At 43.1% G+C, this 24,948-nt stretch overlaps 2 protein-coding genes across 4 annotated transcripts in view; both read right to left on the bottom strand.

Moving 5' to 3' along the window:
* Positions 1-2,961, bottom strand: part of FNBP1L (formin binding protein 1 like) — a 94,732-nt gene extending 91,771 nt beyond the window's left edge. Inside the window, exon 1 of one of the 3 annotated variants that reach the window (XM_090049592.1) lies at positions 2,571-2,961. In XM_090049592.1, coding sequence (XP_089905718.1) covers positions 2,571-2,594 — 24 coding nt within the window. In that variant the 5' untranslated portion in view covers positions 2,595-2,961. The remainder of the gene's footprint in view (positions 1-2,570) is intronic. The other 2 variants (XM_090049590.1, XM_090049591.1) reach the window with 2 other exon arrangements.
* A 15,333-nt stretch (positions 2,962-18,294) lies between these two features.
* DR1 (down-regulator of transcription 1) overlaps positions 18,295-24,948 on the bottom strand; it is a 27,210-nt gene continuing 20,556 nt past the window's right edge. Inside the window, exon 3 of the mRNA XM_090046637.1 lies at positions 18,295-20,486. Coding sequence (XP_089902763.1) covers positions 20,340-20,486 — 147 coding nt within the window. The 3' untranslated portion in view covers positions 18,295-20,339. The remainder of the gene's footprint in view (positions 20,487-24,948) is intronic.

Genomic DNA, 24,948 nt, shown 5'->3' with positions numbered 1-24,948 from the left:
TTCAAAGTGCAGCAAAGCACTTCAGCTCACCCAAAGGTGTATTCTGGCCAATATACACGCATATCCGGAAGAGTGCTGGGAGTTCTTTTAACTGTTCATTGGTTAAAAAATACACATTTAAATAATTTAGACATTAATCCACCAAAGAAAATATAGTGAAACCCAAGAGGGAATCGCACTTGACCAGGAAAAAGTGCTGACTTAGGTTTCTGTTTTATACAGCAAGTGTCCAAGCTCCTCTGCTCAGGACTGCCTGCCCAATCTCTCTCCTCTGCTTGGGGCTCACACCTTGTGCACACACATTACTCTGTAATAAACATAGTGTAAATATACATAATTCTCCATAAGACATGCTGGGACCGTAACATTTTCCATCTTGAGTAGGTTTCCAGCTTTTACAGGTTCCGTTAGCCAGGTTTCACTGCATTTCCATTGCAGTGGGGTTGATACAATTATGGACTATAACAAACAATTTAAAAGAAAACTGCAGCATAAAACATTTTAATATTACTTGAACATTATTCACAATCTGCTACACTGTCATCTCATTTATTTCACATCAGGTACAAGTGCTTGCTTTTGTTTCTCTTAGGCATCCCCCCAGCTTATTTGCCTAACCTACCCACCAGCCCTCTCCAAAAGTACCAGAAGGATTTAAAAAGCAGCATTCAAGTACCCAGGATGCTTGACAGCTTGCTGGTAGCAGGCCTCCAAACAATAAGCAACAAGAGAAGCCGGTGCACTTCAACAAGAACAGGAGGACTGAGGAGATTTTAAAATGCCATACAATGAGGTGTGTTTAGTAACTATAACATTTCTGGAAAGATGTGCATTTAACATCTTCATGTGTTTACCACGAAAATGCAATGGAGTATAGAGATTTAGATGCTGAAGAGACTGTACATTCTCTTGAGTTGTATATATACACACAGTTCCCACTGGGGTCAGCCCTAGTACAGGCAGTCACTTAAACCTGCTTGGAGTGTTTGCTCCTATTCTGGAGACCTAGTCCAAGTACTCTTTTTAGGCTAGTACCCCACTATTACTGTCAAAGACAACAAGACATTTTTTTAAAAAAGAGACTAGCAAGCAAATTGCGCGTGTGACAACTGGATCTTCATGTCAATCAGCTCCTCCTTTCACTGAAGACTTTTTCTAAATATAAGAACATATCATCCATTCCTCACAGTTGCCTCTCTGAAGCTTCACAGATACTGCATTTTTCTTATGTGTTCCAGTTTCGACTAAACTGACTTTTTTGTTAACCACTTCAACTGATGTTTGACATACGACACAACATCTTTATCTATGCATCAGCTGATGTCAAAATTGTTGAAGGATCAGTTGACATGTTGCAGAGTCAGCAAGAGCAGCACAAATAATTGTTTTGCAGTGATACAGAGAAGACAGTGTTCATTTAGTTTTTAAATACAATCGTGGCACTGATATTTTTTTTTTAAAGTACACCTGTTTAGAATCAACAGAGTTTTTAATAGAGTTTTAGGGAGGACAATTTGCATTTGTCCAGCCTCTAGCAGGTATACAGTTCTGCATCCATAATAACGGCCTGTACTCCATGTCAGGTGGGCGCTGCTCTGGTGGAGTTCTTAGTATCTTAGCCGTGACAAACCCAACAATACGAATTTTGCCCATCAACAAAATACCAGGCTAACTCTTTTAGCTTGACAAAGCAGGACACTTCTGAAAATGTGGGCCAAGGGTAAACTGAACTGCAAGATTCCTTGAGCCTATCAGTTAACCTTTCCACTGATCTGCCTGGCTCTCAGCTCTAAAACGTTTGTCCTTCAAAGCACACCAAGACCCAACTCTTTGTCATCTGGCCTCAGGGTGCACCGGCCGCCAGCGCAGCAACTCGACTATCACCTCCCGAGCAGGTGGGGCAGGAAATCTCCCAGAAATTGCCAAAACCCGGCGGACAAGGGGCCAGCAGCCTGTCCGCCAGGAGACCCGCGCTCCCGACCCCCGGCCCCGCGAGGACGGAAGCAGGAGCCTGCGCCCTTAGCGGAGCCCTGGCCTGCGACAGCAGGTGGAGTCGGCCTCCCGCGGCTCGGGGCTGCTCCTAGCAGGGCCGCGGCGGCTCCGCACAGCAGCGAGACGGGGCCAGAGGCGCGGCCGCAGGCGCCTTTTGTTCAGCAGCAGCGGCGCCGGCGCTCGCAGCCCCCGCCCGGGCCGGGCCCCCGCCGCACCAAGCGCGGCTCCCGCCGGCTGCCCGGCTCGCAGGGGGCAGACGTGGGCGGGGCGGGGCGGGGCTGGGTCCCCGGGCTCCGGCCCCGCGCCCTCGGCAGGGCTAGGACGGCCGCTCCCGCCGCCGCCTTTGTTCTCAGCCCGATGGACGCGCAGCGCCGGCCCGCGGGACCATGCAGGCGCCCGGCGGGGCGGTGGCGGCGCCTTTGTGGGCAGGGCGGGCGCTGCCGGGGTCGCCGGTGAGGCACCGGGGACAGGACCCTCCCCAGGCGCGAGGCCCCGGCAGGACCCCCTCCCGCGCTGCCCGCGGGACCTCCCCCCAACCAACGCGTCCCGGGGCGGCGGCGGCAGGCGGACTCACTCACCCACAGCTCCGAGCCCCAGCTCATGGCGGCGGCGGGGAGCGAGTCCGCAGGGCAGAGCCGGACGCCCTTGGCCACGGGGGCAGAAAGCGGCAGGCGGCGGCGGTGGCGGCCCGGGCTCCGGCGGCGGCTCCGCCTGGCTGGGGAGGGGGCGCGCGGAGGAGACTGGGAGAGGGGCGGGCCCGGGCCGGGCCGGGCCGGGCGGGGCGGGGCGGGGAGAGGCGGCCGCTCCCCCGGGACTCGCCGGCTTCCCGGAGCAGAGCCCGAGCTCGGCCGCCCCGCGCCTGGGACCGAGGCGCCGTCACGGGCCGAGAGCGGCAGCACCCCTTCCCCCGGGCGGAGCGGGGGCAGCCGCGCAGGGACGCGGGAGGGGGTCGCGGGAGCGGCAGCAGGAGGCCGAGTCACCCGTGACTCAGAGCAGAAACCCGGGCGGGCTGGGCGTGGTGCAGGAGGAGCGGCCTGTTGTAGGCACCTGGCCGCCGCCTGCTTCAGCCCCGCCCCAGCGGCGGCCCGGCCGGGGTGGGGTGGCGACGGCCGCCCGGGGACACACCCGGGGCCGCCGCGGCGCTGGGCGAGGCGGGCTCTCGCCTCCAGCTCTCGGGGCATCCGGGGAGCCACTTGTCGCTGCTTATCTCGTGAGCTGCTTGTATTGTAAGCGCCCCTAAGCCTTTCTGCGGATGGCGGGGTATAGATGTAATGTGTATTCGTGTGACTGCCGGGGGTTAAAAAGCAGGAATGTATAATGATAATACGGCGACGTTCAAAACTGACTGGTGATTGACTGATTTTGAAAGAAGTCTTGGACCCAAAACCCTGGATCAGGGGGATATTTTACTTCTGTTGAAGGCAGAGGGTTTTGCCATTGACTATGGCAGATCTAGGGTCTGGCTTCATTTCTCTTTAAATGTTTTAAAATGGACATGCACGGATGCAACACACCAAATGAGTCGCCCTAAAATCTTGGCCCAGGCTAACATTTTAAACTATAAGACCTTCTTAAAGTACAACACTTAATACATACTTAGGCCTTGAAAATGGGCTTGATTTTCAATGCCTAAAAGGACCTAATTCCCCTCAATTCTCCTTGAAGATGAAGGTTGCTGCAGGGTCTCAGATACTCTATTTTAAGCACCAACATTAAAAAAAATTGGGCTCTCTACCTATTAAATTTATACTTGAGAGGTTTGGTGGAAATATTTGTAAGAATGTTTATTAGTTGGGCAAAAATGTACATATTTGACAACGGTGCTGCTTTTTTTGTGCGCATCACATTTCTCATTAATTAAATATTCCCAAATCAACCATGTATATTTCACAAAAAATTCTCCAAGTTTCAGGAGGTTCTGTTCATAGTAACAAACCCACATTTACTGATTTATTGGTGATCTCTAGCGCTTGATAATTGCAACTACAGATTGTAGTCATATGACAGTTAGCTTCTCACTGAAAGGCATATTATTTTCAAATGGTATCTTCAATTCTGTTGAACCATTTAGATCTCTCAGCAGGTACAATCCTACCTTCCGTAGTTAGCACAGATTGCATAAGGTGGTTATTTCATGTGCTTTGAATATTTATTGTCATCTGTAGGGCAGTCTAGGAAATTGCCATGGTATAATTTAAATGGCTTGGAAAGCTGTTTATTTGTGATTATTCCGGGAGAAGGATGATGCACGAGAGCCTTAAAGCCACCTTATAGTCTCTGCTACTAGACTGTAAATTCAGAGACTAAGCAAAGGCTCACCTGTAGAGAACAAATTACATTATTGGAAGTGATCAGTTCTGCAGCTAAATTTTAGAACATTTAATATTCATCCAACTTTTCTCAAAAGGATTTTCTATAAAGAATTGGAGGAAGGGCAGAGCTCTTTCAAAACTAAAAGAGACAAAATACTTCTGCCTATAATTGTAATTTAACCTCGACATGACAAAAAACATCAGAGCAATTCTGAAGTTTATTTGAAATACACAAATATAAGTATAATGGTTCTAAACTTATTCTGGTGTCTCATACACTTCTTTTTCATGCTTTAGGATTCTCAAATTCAAATCCAAGGCCTGCATCCTGCAAATACCCAACTTCAACAAGCATGTTAAAGTGCAGCACCTGACAGTGTTTCAGGATTGGTCCTAGATTGTTTTTCTAAACACTGGTCGAGTGTTCATTCTAAATCCAGGTGTAAGATTCATATCTAAGATCTCTACAGGCATGAGTGTTTCATGATCCCCTCAACCAGTGACATGAAGCCACCTATTCATTAGTAAATAGCAACTCTTTTAGCAGCTCATAGCAACACTGTAACATTAACTTGACTGTAAACAAACTGAAATTATAATGTTGTAGGCAGAAAGTATTTATTAAAATTGGTATTTATAAAGGTCATGTAAGATCATAAATCATCACAACCCATTTTAACAATTACACAAAAAAAAGAGACCAGAATATAGCATATCCATCTTAATATTTGGCTGCAGTGTTTAATACTGATTCAAAGGCAAGTGTGACAACAAAAATTACCAACTCTCTGCCAGCGTGACTCCAGATTTTCCTCGAAGGATTCTCATTCATGTACTGAAGCAGATTCAACTCTACCCTATACGCTCAGTATCTGAGGTGGCATAGCTGGAAAGAGGAAAACAAACCACCAAATGTGTGTTGAATATAGCTGAATATATATCTGCATTGATAAATGTTTATAGACTTCCTGATTTCTGTAAATCCATGTTAAAGGAGGCAGTTTCAATATTCATTTAATCTGTATAATAATTCAGTAATTCTTGAATTCTCTATATTTAGTAATAATAATAGCTCCTTATTTTCCTGAAGATTCAGACCTTTTAATATGTTTAAATACTAGAGTATTTTTTAAATACCAACCAGATTTAAAAAAAAATTACTTGTCAAATAGTATTGTTCTGGTATCCACCCAACCATCATTTCCCTTTATGGAAACTGGTGACAGTTTATCATGGGTTGTTTGTTACTATGTATAGTTTATTTTTCTTCAACTGCTGACAAATTAGAGTAGGTTTTAAAGAAGGAAATTTGCCTGATTTCATTTTAAGGCTGAATTCTACTTATTAAAATAGTTATAATTTCTTGCTGATTCTATCCACTTCTGCCAATGCTGCTCAGTTTACAAGAGTACCTAAAAATATGGTGTTGGCAGAATAATAATTTGTATGATTCATTTGGAGAAGCAAAAAAAACCCTCTGGCACTCTCCACAGCCATATTTTCTGAAGACAAAAGAACTGGCTTTGAATTAAACATGTAGTTTCCAGGTACCTCTTTCTCTGTAAAAAATGCCACTGATCCAAATGATATGGCAAAGTAGTTTCTCTACTATATGAAAGGCAGGGTAGAGGTGCATCTTACAGACTTACTGAACCAGAGAAGCACACCTCTATCCTGCCCTCTGCCTAACTTCGGACTAACACATCTAACTACCTCTCTCTACTATATGAAAGGTATTTTTACTTGGAGATGATTAGGAAACCCTCTCAAAGGCCACATGCATGAATATTTAATGCACTGACTTGCTTTCTTTACAAGATATTAAAAAAGTATCCCCATCATTGGGCACGCCTCAAGCTGTTATGTATAAACCTTTACAGAACCTCTATGTGGTACAACCAATAATCCCTATTTTGCAGATGAGGAGGAAATCTGGAGAACTGAACCCCTGTATCCAAAGTTCCAGGTTAGCATCTTAGACCAGGGGTGGGCTGGATCCAGCCTGCCAAGTCCAGCCTGACAGGTCCCTCGGCCCCACCTGGCCCAGATGTGGGGGGCAGCTCAGGTTGTGGTATATGTGACCAGTCTTGCCATCCCCAGACGCATGGTGTGGTGGGGACATCACAGCTATCAGATTCAGCTTCCCAGGAACCCACACAAGGGCAGCAACTTCTGGCTGCCACTGCGAGTGCTGCAGCCAGACCCAGCCCTGCTGCCTGGGCACCCCAGCCTGTCCCCCTTGCACCCACTGTCAGGGGCACCAGACAGTGAGTGGGGAAGGCAGTTTCAATGGAGAACAGCCCAGGAATCTCACAGGCAACGCAAGCTCGGCTGGGTGGATGGGATGGAGCCGTGGGTAGGCAGGGAGCGGTGCAGGGGAACGGGACAGGTGGACGGGGTCCAGCCCAGGGCCAGGGCCGGATCCTGGGACAGTGAGCAGAGGTCTGGCATCACGGGCAGACCTTTGATCCACTGCCCTGCCCGTATATCCCTGCCCATGGAACAGGACTATGTGGGGAGCATGTCTCGTCTCTGCCCTGGGCCCTGGCCCTGCGCTGTCACCACCCCATGATACTGGCCCTGCCCACCTGTCCTGTTCCTGGATGCTGCTCCCTGCCCACCCATGGCCTCATTCTATCTGCCCAGCCAAGCACACCCTGCCCGTGGGGGTCCTGGGCTGGTCTCCACGGAGACCCTGCCTGGCCACTGTATCCGGCGACAGGTATGGGGGCAGAGACCCAGGCTAGATAGGATCAATTGGCCTCTCCCCGCCCTGCCATCTGGGGCTAGGTCAGCACCCCCATGACCCTTGCCCAGCTCACCAAAACTCCTTGAGTGACCCTCCAGTCCAAATAATTGCCCACCGGTCTTAGACCATCCTTTCTCTCCAGTTACCAAGATCACCTGATGTTTGAAAGAGGTGGGAGTATTCCCACTGCATTTCAAGGCAGAAAAAATTAACTCTCAATCTCTTCCTCAGTCTTTCCTTGGCTACAGAGATCTCTACTACTACTTCTCCAACTTTCTGGGTTCTTGGAGGAAAAAAAGCTACATTTCCTGTTTTCTTTTCTCTGGCCAGGATATAGTTTATGAGGCAGGATGTTCATATATAAACATATAGTTCATATATAAACTCCTTCATCCTACCACACAAACATAATAACAATTCCTTTATTATATACTGTATATGGAGAAGGCATTACCACCAGCAATTAGATGGACACAGGGGGAACAGTGCTACTTGTCTAAGCCAGGAAGAGGGAGGTCCCCTCTGCTTTAAGAAAAGTATGAAAAGCTGTTTCCCCTTTCTTTCTATGTCCCCTTATTTTAACCAGGAACATCATTCATCATTCACAACTTGTGTCCTTCAGGGCAGCTAGCCCAATAGCAGAGGGAATTCAAGGCCAATCCATAGCATGTGGAAATACTGTAGCTGGCAATGCAAACAGCTTTCTAGTCCACAAAAACTCACAGGTGATCTGCAGAAGAAAAGCTTAAATGATAATCTTGAGATGTTTCCTTTTGACCAAGGTCTTACAGCATGCTAAACTAAATTAACTCAAGGCAGGTGGCTATAAGCCCTGAATACAGGTATTAATTACAGAATTAGGAGGGAACACCCTCAAGCTGTTATGACCCTAAAGTACTTATTTCAACTCTTTCTGCCTTCATCTGCTATTTGAATTCTGTAAGTCCCTGGTTTGACTGACTGTAGCTCTGAATTCTTGTCAGATACAATTACAATAACCTTGATTTTGGCACCTCACTTTCTGAAATCCCTGCTATTGTGCCTGCTCCTAGTCTTCTCAAGTCTTAGAATTCCCTACCCATGTCTTCCTGTAATTTGGTGGGTGATAATGAAAGTGGCTATCCACATTACTCACCACATTTGCTCTGGGCATTTAGATGAAAAGTTCTACAGCCAATAAATCAATCATAGCACATCAGTGACCATGTAAATCCCTGTCCTTCGATTAATAGCTTTCTACCAAAGTAGGTAGATTTGCATATTATAGCAATATTGAGAAATAACCAGACTGTCATGGTGCAAATTCAAACAGCAGGGAAATGGATAACTAAAGTGTGTGCAGCTCTGAATCAATACGTGAACGATATCTCTTAACGTGAATAAATACTGTGTGCATTACACAGAGTAAGATAACACAAATATCTACATTAACAAGGAACACTTGTATATGTAAATGAAAGTCTTCTGATATAGTCATAACAGCTACAACTAAAATGCAGTAAAAGGCAATACAATTAAAAGGATCCAGTAATACCAGAAAGATTCTTTCCCTTCCATTTCTTGCTCAGCAGCAAAATCACAGAATGAGAAGCATCTTTAACATCTGTTAGAATAAGAATGAATTATGTTTTAAATTTTTTATTTACAGTTTTTAAAAATATGTTAATTACTAACTTGAAACAGTAGTTGCAGAAGTACCAAGTCATATACAGTCAAATACTGTATGTCATATACAGTGTCTTGTTATTTCAGCAGGGTGATATACAGAATTTGATGGGAGATTACACTATATAATTGCAAAAAAATCTCAGTTTAAAATCTCTCTGATCAATTTTTTAATTACTCAACATGACAAGTATTCTAGCCCTGTGTTTAATCTGTTTAGTGGGAGGGTTGTTTTTTTTTAATAAAATGGTGTATACATCAACATATTACACATTGAGGCTTAGTTAATAGGAGCTTCCACAGTGATTGCTGCATAATGCATTTCTGAAGTTGAGACAATTAATTATTTTGCTGAACTTGACAGCCACCTGCTGGTAAACAATGGAATATAAATCTATGCATATTGGAAAATGCCAGCAACAAAAAACCAAAAAAACCACCCCCCACCCTCTTATTTCTGGAGTAATTAAAAAACACAGTAGTGTAACTGGGAGTGGGGAAGGAAGAGGAAGGAGGGAAGATGCATGCAACTGGAGCAGCAGCCCCACACCACCTTTCATTTATTTATTCAGTGTATTTCCTGCCCTTCCCAATGAAGGCTCAGAGCTATTGACAATCAGAACAGAAGAATAATTTATAAAACAGGAGAATGACAAGAAAAGAAAACAACTTCCAAGTGAACTAAAATATTTATGTAAATAAAAAATCCCCAAACAATATTTCAGCTAGCTGTGCTTGCTAAATACATGCTCAAATAGGAAGGTTGTGCTGTGCTGCTGAGAGCTGTCCAGCCTTGGGCTCTGGTGGGCCTCAAGAGTGCTGAGGAACAGCTACTGAGAATGACCCCTCAGACTTTTATCAAGTCAGCTTGCAGGACAGTGCTCTCTGCTGACCTTAGGGATTGTAATGGGGCATAAGGGAGGTGGTGGTCCCTACGTACACAGGGCCCAGATCATATAAGTCCTCATAGGTCAAGACCACCATCCTGTTGTGCCTGTGAAGCTATTGAGAGGCAGTGCAGACTCTGGAGCACTAGTCAGAAGGTGAGTTACTGTGTTCTGCATTAGCTGCTGCTTCAGACTGCTTTCAAGGGAAGCCCTATGTACAGTGCATTGCAGTAGTCCAACTTCACTTTGAGGTTACATGGACACAGATGATGGTGGCTTGATCCAAATCAAAAAGCAAGGGGCACAGCCTTCTTTCCAGGTGGAGTTTGCGAAAGATGCTCCTAACTAGTGCTGCCACATGAAGATCCAGGAGTACCTCGAGGTTGTGAACCTGAGTGAAAATGGGAGGGCTCAACACTATCAATGATAGGTGTCTGATTTCCCCTCTCCCCATCCCCCACCCACACCAAGTCAAACAGTCTGCCTACCACTATCACTTGTGTCTTGTCTGGATTTATTTGCAATTGGTTCACCTGCATCCAGTCCCCAACTGCAGCCAGGCACTGGGACACTGCAAGGTTAGGGTCAGATGAGAGGGGTAGATCTGGAGGTCACCTGCTTACTGATAGTATCTCACCCAGCAGCCTCATATACACATTGAAGGGGAGTTGAAGGTGGGGGCTGCAACAATAGCCACAGCTGACAACTGGCTGCACCACTGCTGCCAGCAGCAAGGCAGTCAGCACTGCCCCATGCACTGCTGCTGCCCAGGGTGCAAAGCTTCTTTGTTACACCTCTGGGAGGAAAAATGGCGAAAAAAAGAACAAACCTAATCCTGACTGAACTGCACAAATGTCAATTAGATATGAATCGGATAGTGTAAGAAGGCAGAATGTTAGGATGTCCTTTGGGTACTGGGACTGAGCCTCCCCAATCAGTGTGTCATTTCAGATCTTATAATAGGTCTTTTCAACAACATTCAAAGAAACTCAGTGGCCAGCAGTTTTCCTTTGAAATCCCCCCTCCATCCCACCCTCTTTAAAAAAGAAAAAAAAACTCAGAAGTTAGTTGCTTCCCTCTCAGAAGTTTGAAGCCCACATTACTCCATCATGCATTTGTGTTCTCACATCCCAGAAGGTAGAGTCCAGCTCTGAAAGAGATGATTTTAAAGGAAACTGCTCTGCTTTGGAGGTATTTAATAGGAAATTCAGGTAATTCACAATACAAGAGGGATACAACTAACTTCCTCCTGTTGTTATCATTGAGGAGGGATAACATGACTCAGTAAACAAATCAACCATTAGAGCTGAAATAGTTTATGATTGGGGGATGCACTGTATACAGAACCTTTGTACCTCGATGATCAAAGTGGTTATTCCTAAATGTCCTAATATCTCACCTCATTCTCTGATTCAGCCTACAAGGTGCCTGTAAGTGGACTGGGGTGCCTGCTGCTATCCAGACAGGGTTTGCCCTCTTCAGCATTCTTCAGACAGTGCAAATAGTCCATGGGCAGGCCTGTGTGCCCGACAACCCTGCAGCCCCACTGTCTGATTTGCTTCCTTGGGAGCCCCTCAGCCAGTCTCCCAATACAAAATAATTATAATCCTTGATCCAAAAAAAAATAATGAGTAAAGTAAATCTTTAGCCTTTCTTGAGGCAGTTGGGGAAGCCCCTTTTAGCTCTGGCCCTTCCTAGAGATGAGCTCCTGTGGGCTCAGTCTACTTTCTGCCTGCAAATTGCTCCTTCCCCCAGCTCAAGTTCTTTGTTCTCTCCCTCCCTGGGCTTTAACAGTGGGTTAATAGTGGTTAGTGAATCTGTTACCCCACCAAAGCTTTTGATCTTGTCAACAGAGATGGTTTGTTCCAAATCCTGAAGATTGTCTGCCTTCCTAAGCTCCTGAGCATCATCAAGTCCTTCCATGTCGGTATGTGTGGAATGGTGCAGTTTGATGGGTCACGTTGGGAAAAATTCAAAATCAAGAGTGGTGTCAAACAGGGCTGTGTTGTAGCTCCGACACTTTGGGGGATTTTCTTGACTGTCCTACTCAAATATGCACTTAGTGGCTCCTCAGAAGTATACCTTCAGACCAGATCCAATGGTCTTTAACCTTGCTCATCTCAAAGGGAAAACAAAAACTTAAGAGGTTTTCACCTGTGAAATGGCTCTTTGCCAACAATGCAGCAATTGTTAGTCATTCAAGAGCAGGACTGCAAAGTCTTATGGATGGCTTTTCTCATGCTTGCGATTATTTTAGTCTGACCATTAGCCTAAAGAGGACAGTAGTCATAGGCCAACAAGTTGACTGCTCCTCCTGAAGTTAGAATAAAACAATGAAAGCCTGGAAGTGGTTTAAAATTCACTTCCTTGGGCTCCACCATCTTGCAAAATGTTGGCTTGGAAGCTAAAATTAACACTCACATCAGAAAGGCAAGCAACACCATGGCTAAACTTCAAAAGAGTTTAGAAAACAGAGCTCTCTATTGACAAAAATGTCTGTCTGCATCACTTATGTACTTAGCTCTCTACTGTACAGCAGCAAAACATGGACTCATTATGCCAAGGAAGAAAGAAAACTGAACAGTTTCTATCTTTGATGTCTCTGCTGTATCCTGGGCATAACCTGGTGTGACAAAATCTCTGACTTTGCTGTTCTGGAATGGGCCAAGATGCCCAGTATGTTCACACTCCTAAGAAAGTGACACCTCCATTGGTTAGGACATGAGAATCATATTAGCAATCGCCAGATCAAGGACTTACTCTACGGTGAGCTGGCTGCTGGAAAACATCAATTTAGATGGCCCAAACTCCATTTTGTTGATGTCTACAAGAAAAACCTTTGCAAGATGTACATTGATGACCAATGCTAGGAGCCAGTTGCTTCAGACTGCTGCAAGTGAAGAGCTGCTATGAAGCAGGGCCTATGTCACTTCAAAATGGAAAGGGTCAGTGATGAGATAAGAGGTTTCAGAGACAGGCCAGACAAGATGGTACTGAGCATGCTGGCACAAGTTCAACTGAGTTTGTATGTGCAGCTTGCCGAAGGGTCTGCTTGTCATCCATCAGACTCCTCAGCTATTCAAGAAGCTGTGGTGGTACTTGGTAACCCACCAAAGGCACAATCTCCATGGTCTCCTGAGACCAATGGCTGCCGATGACCCCAAGGCTGGCTACCCCATTTAAAGAACCAGACTGCCTTTGTTAGTGCCAACCCTACCCTGCCTACAGGCTAACCCACCTTTCTTTCACCAAAAATGGAGATGCCTGTAGCTCTGTTGGGGTTTGTTGTTTGGTTTTTTTAATGTTTCTCTTTCTGTAAAATCTAAGAAGAAAATGATTTTATTAGGAATTTTAAAAACATTCCCAAAAATAACAAGTTTAAAAACAACTAATAAATTCTAGAATCAAACATTGGATTTTTCAGGACTTGGATTTGGGGCCAGACCTGGAGCCACAGCTGCTGCCTTCCTCCCTGTTGCCTATACACACCCTGCCACTCTTCCCACACAGCCCCCAGTCTTTCCTCCACCCCATGCCATTTCTCTCTCTCCCACCCTCTGCAATACTCTTTACCTTTAATCTGCATCAGCAGGCTCCAACCTTGCTGCACACTGCAGCACAGAGCATGGCTCCAGCCTAGCCTAATAGCAGCAGCCTAGAGATGGCACTGCTGCTTCTGTCCAGCCCTGTAGCAACAGTGCTGGCTCCCTGCTACTGGGCTAGACTGGAGCTATACCCTGTGCCTCAAGCCTGTGGCAGGGACAGAGCCAGCCAGTGTGGAGCATATGTAAGGGGGGCCTAAAGGGGGAGAAGAGACAGGAGGAAGGGCAGGGGGCAGGAGTGGTATGGGGGGGGAACAGAGGAAGGGGGATTTGGGGTAGCCTGAGGCTGGGTGGGTAGCAGGCAACAGAAGGCAAGCTGTCTGCCTCTCACTGCCTTCCCCTACCATCCCCTCTACCTGCCCCATTACTGTCCCCCCAGTTGCCCTACCACATGTTCTCCCTATTGTCTCCTCAATGTCTGTCCCATTACTGCCCCCTCATCACCTCTCTCCCCCCACTTGCACAAGGGGGGCAGGGAGGGATGAATTTAAGATGATCCTCCAATAATTATATTGCAGACATGGAAAATTATAACAATTTTACAAATTTTCCATGTGTGGAATCTAATTATTGGTGGGTTATCTTACATTCAGGATCATCTTATATTTGGGTAAATATGGCATTTTTCTGTAGTAAAAAATATGGCAAAAATTAAGAGCTGACATTTTCTAAAGTATGCCTTGAGTCTAAAAAAAAATGTTGAGAACAACTGCCACAAAGTTGCTCAGTACTGAACAGTTATTCAAGATAGTCCCTGCCCTAGAGAATTTATATTTTAAAGTGTTTCTTAAGATTTTACATGCTTTATTCAAATGAAAGTTGTGGGTTTCTGTATTTCTCTTTGGATGAGTCAGCCTGCCAGCTTGAGATGCAGATAATACCTTTTACTTCTACACAGTGCTACTAAACTACCTTTTAGTTTATCAACCTGTGTCAACATGGAAGTCTAGTTGCAAGTGAACATATACTGATGTTGCTATGCCAGGCAGGATACACATTTCTTAGGACCAATTAATGCTTGTAAGGTATTCTGAAGATATGTTAAGTAGCAAGGATACTAAGTTAATATCCAACTGGATATCATAAATGGAGTGAAAGTTCCCCCATGAATGGATATAGCAATTGCGAAATGTCACTCATTGCCACACAATTCTGCTCCAATGTAAGAAGCTGTTGTGCCAGTCAAAAATAGTCTTTCATTTAGCAATTTGTTTCTCCATAAGAATTAGTAGCCTTGTCAGTTAAAAGAGCAATAATATTAACAGGGCAAGCCACAGAGGAAGAGGCTCTAATTTACAGGGTTCTAGTATTTGGTTTACCCACCATCACCCACCAAAGTAGGCCAGTGCAGCTCTGAGGGAATGCCTTAACTCAGGAGTTAGCATCCCATGTCCTCTGGGATGGATCCAGCCTGCAGTGGTATATGGTAGCCTGTGGTAACTGTAGTGGGGATAGGAAGGAGGTACACTGTGGGGGTTGGCAGTATTGGACAATCATTGGCAATCGGGCAGATCTGAGGTGGTACTTGCACCCCTTTGATCCCTGTTCCACCAAAAGTTTTAAACTAACTGCTTGGCAACGGCAACAGCATTTCTAGTCAGGCAGTGCTGTGAGTCAATTGACTTCATGGCTCATTGTAATCTACCTGACCACTTCTAAACTCTTGTTTCCACAGGTGTTAAACAAACCTCTCTTTTTTAAGGTTTTGATGTTCCACCAATCACGCTATCCTTTGTTCTGCAATTTTGCTGTTGGTGAGCTGCTCTTGGTAATGAAGCTCCCATTTCACAGCTGCACACTGTTTTTTACTCATTCCAATGAAGTTAATTTGTTTGTGCATCAGGGCAGCCCTAGGCCCCTAGCATATTAGTAAAGATTCTATTTTATTTTTACCTAAAGAAAAATGTGTTGTTTCTTATGTGATAATGCACCTCACCATGTGCACCCCTTTTTCAAAACTCTAGATCCACCCTTGTTGGCAATGGAAGCAGCAGGAGCCAAGTAGCAAGCAATGGCTCTCCTTAGGGCTGAGCTAATTCAGTCTATTGTTGCAAAAAAAAAAAAGCAGCCAATCCCTGCTTTAACTTACAGGTATCTTACTGTGGGTTTGTCTGAACCACAACAGCACAAAAAAAACTGTCCAGACATCTACCCCTGTACCTCTACTTTGAACCCACCAACATGCCTTTTGCAACAAAGTCAGCACGGAGCTGGGTCCCTCATGACTACTCTGTTCTTCAACTACAACAACAAAAAGGTGTTAGACAGCTGGGAATCTAGCCTTCCATTTCTAACCCAGTTTTTTCACTCCACTCTGCACGCAAGATTTCTTTACAGAAATATTTAGTCTCCAGAAAAATTTACTACAACTTTTGCTACAAGGCAGCTATCTCCCATACCTAAACAATAGTTATACAATTTACCTTAAAAGCAAGTGATAATATAATTGGGTAACTGCAAAATAAGTATTTGCTGCCTCTATTATAGCCATAAAACGTTTAAATATATTTATTTATAAATACATACATACATACATAAATAAAATAAAGCATTTATGGGGGAAGTAAATAATTCAAGTGTATAATGAAACATAGGGTCTTTACCCTGAAAGATGTTGATCATTCCTTAGCTCCACTGATTTCAATAATCATAAAGGACACAGCATCTCACAGGATTCTAGCCTTTCAATAATTGAAGTTAAGGCTGATTTTCTCAGGCCTTTGAATGGCATAGGAACAAGTGGACATTAGCACCCTATCCTTATATCCCCTCTGACCAATTTAAATTTGTTAGAAGTTAATGGAGAGGGAGGGAGGAGAGATATAGATACAGGTCACTGAGCACACTCATGTGTAGGCACATAAACATCATGAGGTAGAAGGGTACTTCTTACATCAGCACCTCAAGTCCCCTTATGGCTGCTTCACATGATCAGCCCTAAAAGCTTATCAGTGATATATATTGCTTCAGTCAGTCTAATATTTGGGTTGTTAAGGATGAAGGGAAGAAAAGTGTTTATTGACAAGTTACTTTTTTTTTTTAAAACAAAGAGCTGTTTGAATTTGCTGAACAGTGAGGAGTGGCCTTACTTAGACCACTTCAGTAGACAGAGAACAGAACAGTAAAAATTGCACAGGAAACAAAACTGGGTATCAGACTGATTCATGATAGCTTTATCATAAATTTAACCAATATATATGTGGAGGTGCCTAGTTATAGTAGCTGTCCACTCAAAACTTGAAAACATTTGAAGTAAAGAGTGGACAACTTTCTACAATTCATAAACTGTACATAATAATTAAAAGTTAAAATGCCATCTGTGTATTCATGTCTAGGGAGATGCACTAAGACTCACTGCTGATTCCACTTTGATTTGTACCTTTATTGATTAAATGCCTGTACTGTGATGTGAATTGAAACTGCACAAATCAGTGGACCCCAGTGTAGAACCATCTTCCCTAAGTGATTTCTTCCAATGGTATTTCTACCAGCATTAACTCTGACTGCCTTCATTTCCCCAGACAGAGAAGTGGGATGCAACTAATTCTGTGGCTGATACCTGACTCCAAGCAGAAATCATTTCATATCTGTACCAGAGGTGGCTCTGTTACATTAAGAGAAAAGTATCAGAAAAGCTTATTAAATAAAGCAAACTGAACATAATAATCTATGAAGGTACAATTGTGCATCAGATTATGATCACAGTCTCAATGTAATGAAACATTTTAAAACCTACCACCATGGCTTTTTTTACCCAAGGCCATTATACTAAAAACATTCTACTAGGATAGTGCCCATGTGTCACACACGCACACATGCTTAATTGAAATTATGAAAACCAGCTTTCCTCAAACTCCATGATAGGTATACTGAAAGTTCATAGGCAGTGAATGTCTTCTGAAACCAAATAGCTTCTTATTGTTATGTGAAGCTTCAAATAATGTTATCTACCCACACAAAACCCTTCCCTTATACAGTAAAAGCTGTTATTTGGCATGAGTGGGGAATGGGGAGTACCAGCAACCTAAAAATGACAGGTGCCTGAGGCAGGGGTTTTCGGCCACGTACGGAGCAGCAGCAGCGCAAGGTGGTGGGTGGCAACCGGCACCACCATGTGCAAGCTTCTCACCCCGCTCCCCCACGTCCAGCTGGAAATTCTGGTTAGTAGAGTGTACTGGTTACTAAAATGCCAGTTAATGCAGCTTTTACTGTAGTTGCTTCTCTCTCTTTTTAGAATGGATGTTACCTTTAAGAGTGACAAAGCCTTATATTAGGTAAACAATTTTCAATCCAGTAATTTAAAGTTGTACTTCTCTTCAAATGTGCTTTGGATCCAGAATATATAATCCTAATTTGGAGAAGCAGAAAGAGTTGAGTATTCCACAAGTATTTAGGTTGCATAACAGGCTTTTTGTAAATTACCTTATTTACAATATTCTTTAGGCTAGTCCTCTTTCATTGAGATATGTACACAGAAATCAGTGCTATCTTTCAAAATTAAAATAAAAGCAATAACATCTTGTTCACTAACTAAACTTGTTTCTATATTGTCTTAGTCACCTGTTCCTTCTGTGTATTGACTATCAATACTACTATAGCTCTAGAAAGCTTTACCTTAGCAACCACTCACCCAATAGAGGATTGTATTATAAAAAGGCAATAAACTCAGAGTGGCTCAATGGCAAATTAAATGTCACACTAGAAGGTTCCTTACCATGACATTCTAACAGTTTAAATAAGTCACTTTATCTGACCCAAACACTTAAGACTCTGCCTCTAGTGCTAAAAAGCTGGATGTATAGTTTTTAAATACGAGTTTGTGCAATTCATAAAAATGCATATATTGCAAATATGCAGAATGCACTTCCAGGAAGGAAAGTCAACAGGACTAGAGAGATACACTACTGTAATAATTACCCTACTGAACAACAACAGTATCATATAGCAAAATTCAGACAGTATCAACCAAAAAACCCAAACCCCTGCAAATGGTCAACAGGGCAGCAACACATAAAGAGGAAATTTTAAAACTATTTAACACATTACAAATGAAAAAAACTGGCTGTTCAACATTAACTATAAAACCATTTTATAAAAACACATCAGAATTTTATTGCTTGAAGAATACAGCATATGAAAAAGCACAAGAATGTCCAAAGGAAAGAAAGCTCACAAGGATCCAAACATATTATACCATACATACCAGATGCAGTAAAATGTTAACCTGAATTCTGCATCAGAAGAAACAAAAGTGTGAAAATATACCTTTTTTTTTTAAAAGAAAAAAACTAATTTAAAATAGAAAGTGTAGAGGTGTTACAGTACAAATTAGAAAAGCCAACACTGCACATTAACATTGCTTCACTAGACTAGATTTACTACCTTTGGTACTTAAACCTTTACAGAAAAGCACTTCCCTTAGTCAAACCTTGTCCAATACTTCATGTAATATCCATAAACTTTTTTTGTTTTTTAACTTAAACATTCAAACTTATCTTTCCTTTCTGAGCCACCACTGCATTTAGGAAGTGTTCAAATTTATTTAATATGTAACTTAACTTCTCTAACATTTAAATCAAAAGCCATTGTGTGATTCGTTGTGATCTGAATATATCCCAATTGTACTTAAAAACGGGCACATCACTATTTGCATCGTTATGTAAACAGCTTGCTGTACCCACAGTTCAGTCAACTTTAATGAGGATTATTTGAAGGCATACTACTTTTTTAAAAAGCAAGCAAACAAACAAAAAACACCACAACACAGTCTTATATGGCTACCTGATCTTTTCATCTATACTAGTATGCAAGTGGCTTTTCCAGTCTGTTCAAAAAAGGTGTACCAGAAGATATGCCAATACTTCTTCAAGTGACCCATTAAAATTCTCTCATGGACAACACTGTGCTTTATTTCAACACAAAGAACAGTTGTCCATCCATTAATATAAACATAATTTTTGAAGTAAGCCCATCAGAAGGACTACTTTCTCTTTTCTCTACCATGCGCTGCTGATAACGCTTGGGGCATGCTTTCTTAACTAATCCTGGACCTGAATAAATTTGCAACTAACCAATTTTAATGAAGAAAATGTCATCTTTCACCAGGTATCTTAGTAATCCATTGGTAACCTAGTCCGGAAAATAGTAACATTATGCTGACAACAATAACTAACCAGGGTTAAATGAAATCCCTCTTACTGCAAGCATGCTTTTCACTTTGACTTCTGCCTTTACAGGCTTGAATACTTAAATCATTCCCAGTTAAGTCAACGGAACTAAAACAATTGTTTCACCAAATTCCAACTTTACAGTTGAACGATATGAACATATCTGGACTATGCAAGTAATACCATCAACAACAGTTAACAGTGAATTGGAGGAGTAAAATAACACAAATCATTTGTTATCTAAACTGGGCAGTTTTTTTAAATGAAATGGTCATTTAGTTCAGGACTCTCAATAGATGTCATAGTAAAACCATGGGTTTATTTTCTTCACCTTTATACAAAAAAAGATTGAATGTATACAACTTTTATTAAACATACCTTTACCTAGCTTGGTGAAAACATATCACTTGCAAATTTGTAACAAATGTGGTATTTGAGCACATAATATTTATTGCCATATATATCCTCATTTTAAAAAGGACAAAGAATCCAGACTTTGCTATACTGAACTCTGCTTTTTTCCCCGCATAAACAGAGTGTCAACTGTACCACTCCCTCACAAAAAGAAACCAAAAACAATTAAAAATTCTCTATGTAAGATTTTATAGTTTAGTTAAAAGGGAAGAAATGCAAATGTGGATTTAGAGCTTCTGTATAAATCTCACTATATTTTATAAACTTGTTGTTTATTTTAACACTGTTTGTTGATCAAATAAATGACGCACTGCTATCTAAAATTTCCATATACACCATTAAAAATCCAAAGTTGATATGATACTGAACCTTAACTCTTCAAGAGTTCAAAAAGACAGTTTTTACATGTACAGCACACAACAGCAGACATCCCTAGAATACCAATGACCAGTCCAAGATGCATACAAAATTACAGGTAAGCATTCATTTCACTGTTTTTTTTGTGCAGGAAAAGTATTTCTTAGTGGGGATAGAAACTCAGCTGGTAAATTTCAAATGTCATCTTCATCATCTTCATCCTGAGAGGATCCTGCCTGATTGGATGCACTGGCTGAGGCAGCAGCAAGCTGTGCTTGCTGGGCTGCTTGTTGCATCTGTAGCCATTCTTGCTGGGCCAGTTCTGCTTGCTGCTGTCTAGCCTAAAAATACCAAAGTTAAACTGTTAACAGGGTATTCCAACATTGGGTTTTATTAAAGAATTAGTATAATTCATTAACAATCATTACATCAGCGAGCCAGCAGAAACTAAAGGTGCAAAGTCCAAGATTATTCCTAATCATTGTCAATGAAGGGTGTCCAAAATACCGCAACACTGCTTATCCATCCTTAGAAATTTTCCCTCTAATTTGTAATTCAAACTTTTTTAGTGATATAATTCTCATTGTACCTCCGAGTACTAACATAACATGTTTTAGTGTATGCTGCCATCAAAAACCTTCAGTGGGAGTATTTATGGTTAAAAGTACAAAGGTAAACAGAAATCCAACCGGGCACTATACTCCCTCATTCACAAATGTTGCAAAGGTCTGGAAATAAAACAAAAAGTAAATTCCTTCCACCCATGTAATCCTGTACTTTTTCATATTAACATAAATAATAAACCAGAACAGAATAACTATTAATTATTCAATAATAATTTTAAATACAAATCAGTAATCCTGAACCTTAATAGCAATGCATATAAATTAGCATGAACCTAAATAATGCTTAATAATTCTGAATACATTAAATTGTACCCCAAATTAAGGTCTGATATTAAACTAAAAGAAAAAAATTCTAAAAGGCCAACGTTATGAACAAAAAACAGCCATCTGTAGGGTCAGACCATAGGGACCATCTTGCCCCGTCTCCTGTGTCACACTGGTAGAAAGTGTATGCTGAAAGGGAGAGTGAACTAGGTATGACTAGGATTTTTTCCATTGTTCTTCTCTCCCTTGTGGCCTCTAGGATTTAAGGTCTAGAAAGTTCTGATTCAGAAGCTGTGCCCCTCATCCCCATGCTTAATAGCCACTGATGCTCATTTCCTCCAAGAATTTGTCCAATCCCTTTTTGAAACTGGCTAAACTGTCAGCTTCCACACCTAGTGGCAATGAGCTCCACATTTAAATGACACAGTATGTGAAAAAAACTTCCTTTTGTTAGCTTTAAACTCACTACCTACACTAGTTTCATTTTGTGACCCCTAGGTTCTTAAATTGAGAGAGATAGTAATAAATCCCTATTTAGTTTCTCTTCACCATTTAGTATTTTGTAAACGCTTACCATGTCCCCTCCCCAGAGTCTTTTTGCATGCCAGACTCTAGCTCCCACATACCTTGCATCCACTCTGATACCTGGCAAAGTGAGCAGCTGCCTGCAGGCAGCTGAGTGGGTAGAAGGGAGCTAGAGTGGTGCAGCAGGGGCAGGAAGAGGAGCCACTGAAGGTAGAGTTGAGCAGTACTGAAGCAACAGCAGAAGCAGCCTGGCTGAGAAGCTGTACGTGCTGGCTGCAATGGTGCTGTCAGCAGGCATCGGGCAGGTGTGGCCAGGAGCATGGCACAGGCTGCTCAGGGCAGGGTTCAGCCCAAACACCATAGGCTAAATGAAGAACGAACAGGGGAAACAGACAAGCCGCACCTCCACTACCTGGGTGCGCTCTGCTGCACGTGCTGCCTACCCATCCCCCCATTCCCCACAATCCGCCTCTTCTGGCCAGCCCACTCCTGGGACCTTGTGCACGAGCAATCCCTCCCCACCGCACACACACAATATACAAGACTTTACTCTGAGCTATAATGCAATTGCCTCTATATACACTACTCAAAAAAACATAAATCAAGACAAAAAGTACTTTTTCAAAATATAATCAAAATATGTTATAGTAGATTTTGATTTTTAGTATATGATTTGCTTTTTATCTGTAATTTATTAAAATTATATCTTCTGAAATATTTTGTGTGCGGCCTTTAACAGCTCACCAAAATTCATTAAGTGGCACACCAGCTGAAATAATTACATCTTTCTGAAAACATATCCCCACCTTCAGAAGTTTGCTTGCTTTGTTTACAAAGATGTGAGAAAGTCAAGTCTGGTTTCAGACTCTTGTTAGTTTGAGAATTCCTGTTCATGGAATAGGGATGTCTTAAAAATGACTTTGGATGTCTTAAATAAATAGATTAAAAAATAATATATATATTAGTTAAACCTGCATAAAGTGCAAACATAGCATGTGAAATAGTTTGACTAGAAGACCCCTCCCCTCTTTCACTTGCTTGTGATGTCACAATTTTGAAAGTTTGCTAGTAACCACACCATTCAAAATTGAACTTCTGCTGTTAGATAACTTTTTCTAGCGGGGAAAAACCTTCAAACCTTCTTGCACATAAAAGCAAAAAGTAAATTTTCTTTCTTTACAGTTCTTCTTTACCATTACGTGAATATTTTTTTATCGCATTTTCAATCAAAACATTCTAAATTCTTTCAACATGTGGCAGGCAGCAGCCAGGCTTCCTGGCTCGAAAGGGCTTTGAGCCATTGGTGGGACATTCCCACCAATCAGGTGGTGGTGGAGGAGAGGCTGTCCCACCCCTGCTCCCAGGGAGGCAAAGAGCCTGAACTTGGGTGAGGGCTATACTTCCCCTCCCCCTGATTGGTCCTTTTGCAGTCAGGGGGCAGAGCCTTCAAATACTATAAAAGAACAGCATGCCCAGCACACAGACACCCTGCGTTGAGGGACAGAGAAGAGAGCAGGCAGAAGACAAGCTGAGGAGAGATGCCCAGTGGGGCAAATGCAGTTGCCCCTATAGGAGTACGAAGACTCCTTCCCATTGCCTGGGAGCTGTATGAGGCAGCTCGGGTCTCTTGCCCCCTGGCATGCAGTCAGAGGCACGTACACAAGCTGTGCATGGAGTGGGACCCTGGGAATCATATGAGGTGGCTCAGGTCTCCAGCTAGTTGGTGCATGGCCTGTACCCTGCCAGCTGTGTAAGGCGGCTCAGGTCTCCTGTCCCTGGCACAAGGCCAGGGAGGCACTGCATGGAGGGTCTGGGAGCAGACCGGGGCTCTGGAGCCTTATGAGGCAGCTCAGGTTTGCAACCCCTGGCATGAGGCTGACTCAGTGCTGCACAGAGGGTCCAGGACTGATGTTGAATGTGAATTTAGATCTTAATAGGAGTTTACGGTTGTATGACACCTGTTGAAAACCAGCTTAGAATTGCATTTTAACAATTATCTATATCTTGAAGGGTGGTACAAGATTGGATAGATGATATCCATAGTTTATATGTCCACACTAATATATATTAAGGGTGTGCAAAGTGGACTGTATTCAATTTGGATTTGACCCGATTCAGGGGACAGTGATTCAATTTGCTGATTCAGATCACTGTCCCGATTCAATTTGGCCAAATCCGAATCTGAAGATTCAATTCTGATTTGGAGAATCAGCAATTCAGCCATGGACATAGCTTTGTATGTTTTTTCTACATACCTCAAGATACCAGGCATTGCTTGCGAATGCTGGATGGTGGGATGGAGGGAACGTCCCACAGGAGTGCATGGGGGACCCCTGGTGTGCTCGGCAGTGGACCTGGAAGTGGACTGGAAGTAGTTCTGTCCACTTCCAGGTCCACCGCTGAGCATGCGGGGGGCCTGCCCCCAGGTGCCCTCAGGAGGCAGGACCCAGGAGGCACCAGTTGCTGAGCCAGGGGGGCAGGTCCCCGCATGCTCTGCAATAGACCCAGAAGTGTTTCTTGCATGGGGTGGGGCAAGGCCAGCAGCATCTTGCAGAGTTCTGACCCTGCTCTCCACCCAAGCCATTGCCGCCACTGCCAAGGAGCAAGGCGGGGGGGAGCAGAGAAACTAGGCCGGTTCCATCTATTCCATTACCGTTACCTCCCTCCATCCCCTGCCCCCATCATCATGGCGGTGCTCTGCTATGCTGCCAGCTCCTGTCCAAATGCTGTATTTGTACTCTGACTGGTTGTTTTTGTCAGCCAGAATGTGAATAAAGCATTATGGACAGAGAGTACAGCTTTTATAATATTAGAATTGTGTACTTTTATATTTGTAAGTTTATAGTTTAATAGAGTTTTAACTATATGATCCTTATTGGAGCCCTGCTGGGGCCCCCTTTTTCTATTATTTATCTGTATTTATCTGCGATTCACCTGAAGTCCCAATGTTGGTAAACTACTATAAATACAGTAAAAGCTGTGTTATCTGGCACTTTATTAACCAGCATGCCAATCAACGTGGCAAAAGTGAAACTGGAAGTCCCATCACGGCACTTCCGGTTTCACAGAGTTCCACTTTGCCAACTTTGGACTGTGGCCCAGGGCTAAGCAGTCTGTATGGGGCCCCACTCCCTGTCCCCTGATGCCAGGGAGTAAAAGCCCTGGTGCACCAGACGTGGCAGCAGCCCAAACAGGTAAAGATGCCTCTCAGATAACCGACATATTTCATTAATTGGCACTCCCCATAGAAACTGGATAACACCAAGGCGGGGGAGGGAGAGGGAGAGAAAAGGGTTCATATAGCTATATAGTAAATATCCACACTATATTTGTAATTATCTTTTGAAGGGTTTTTTTTTTGTAAATAATAATACATTTATATATAGTT

The sequence above is a fragment of the Crocodylus siamensis genome, chromosome 5 (assembly GCF_052110815.1).
Source record: "Crocodylus siamensis isolate JL-2025a chromosome 5, ASM5211081v1, whole genome shotgun sequence".
NCBI classification, from domain to species: domain Eukaryota; kingdom Metazoa; phylum Chordata; order Crocodylia; family Crocodylidae; genus Crocodylus; species Crocodylus siamensis.
Note: the sequence above shows the minus strand (reverse complement) of the source record. Positions and strands in the feature narration are given on the sequence as shown.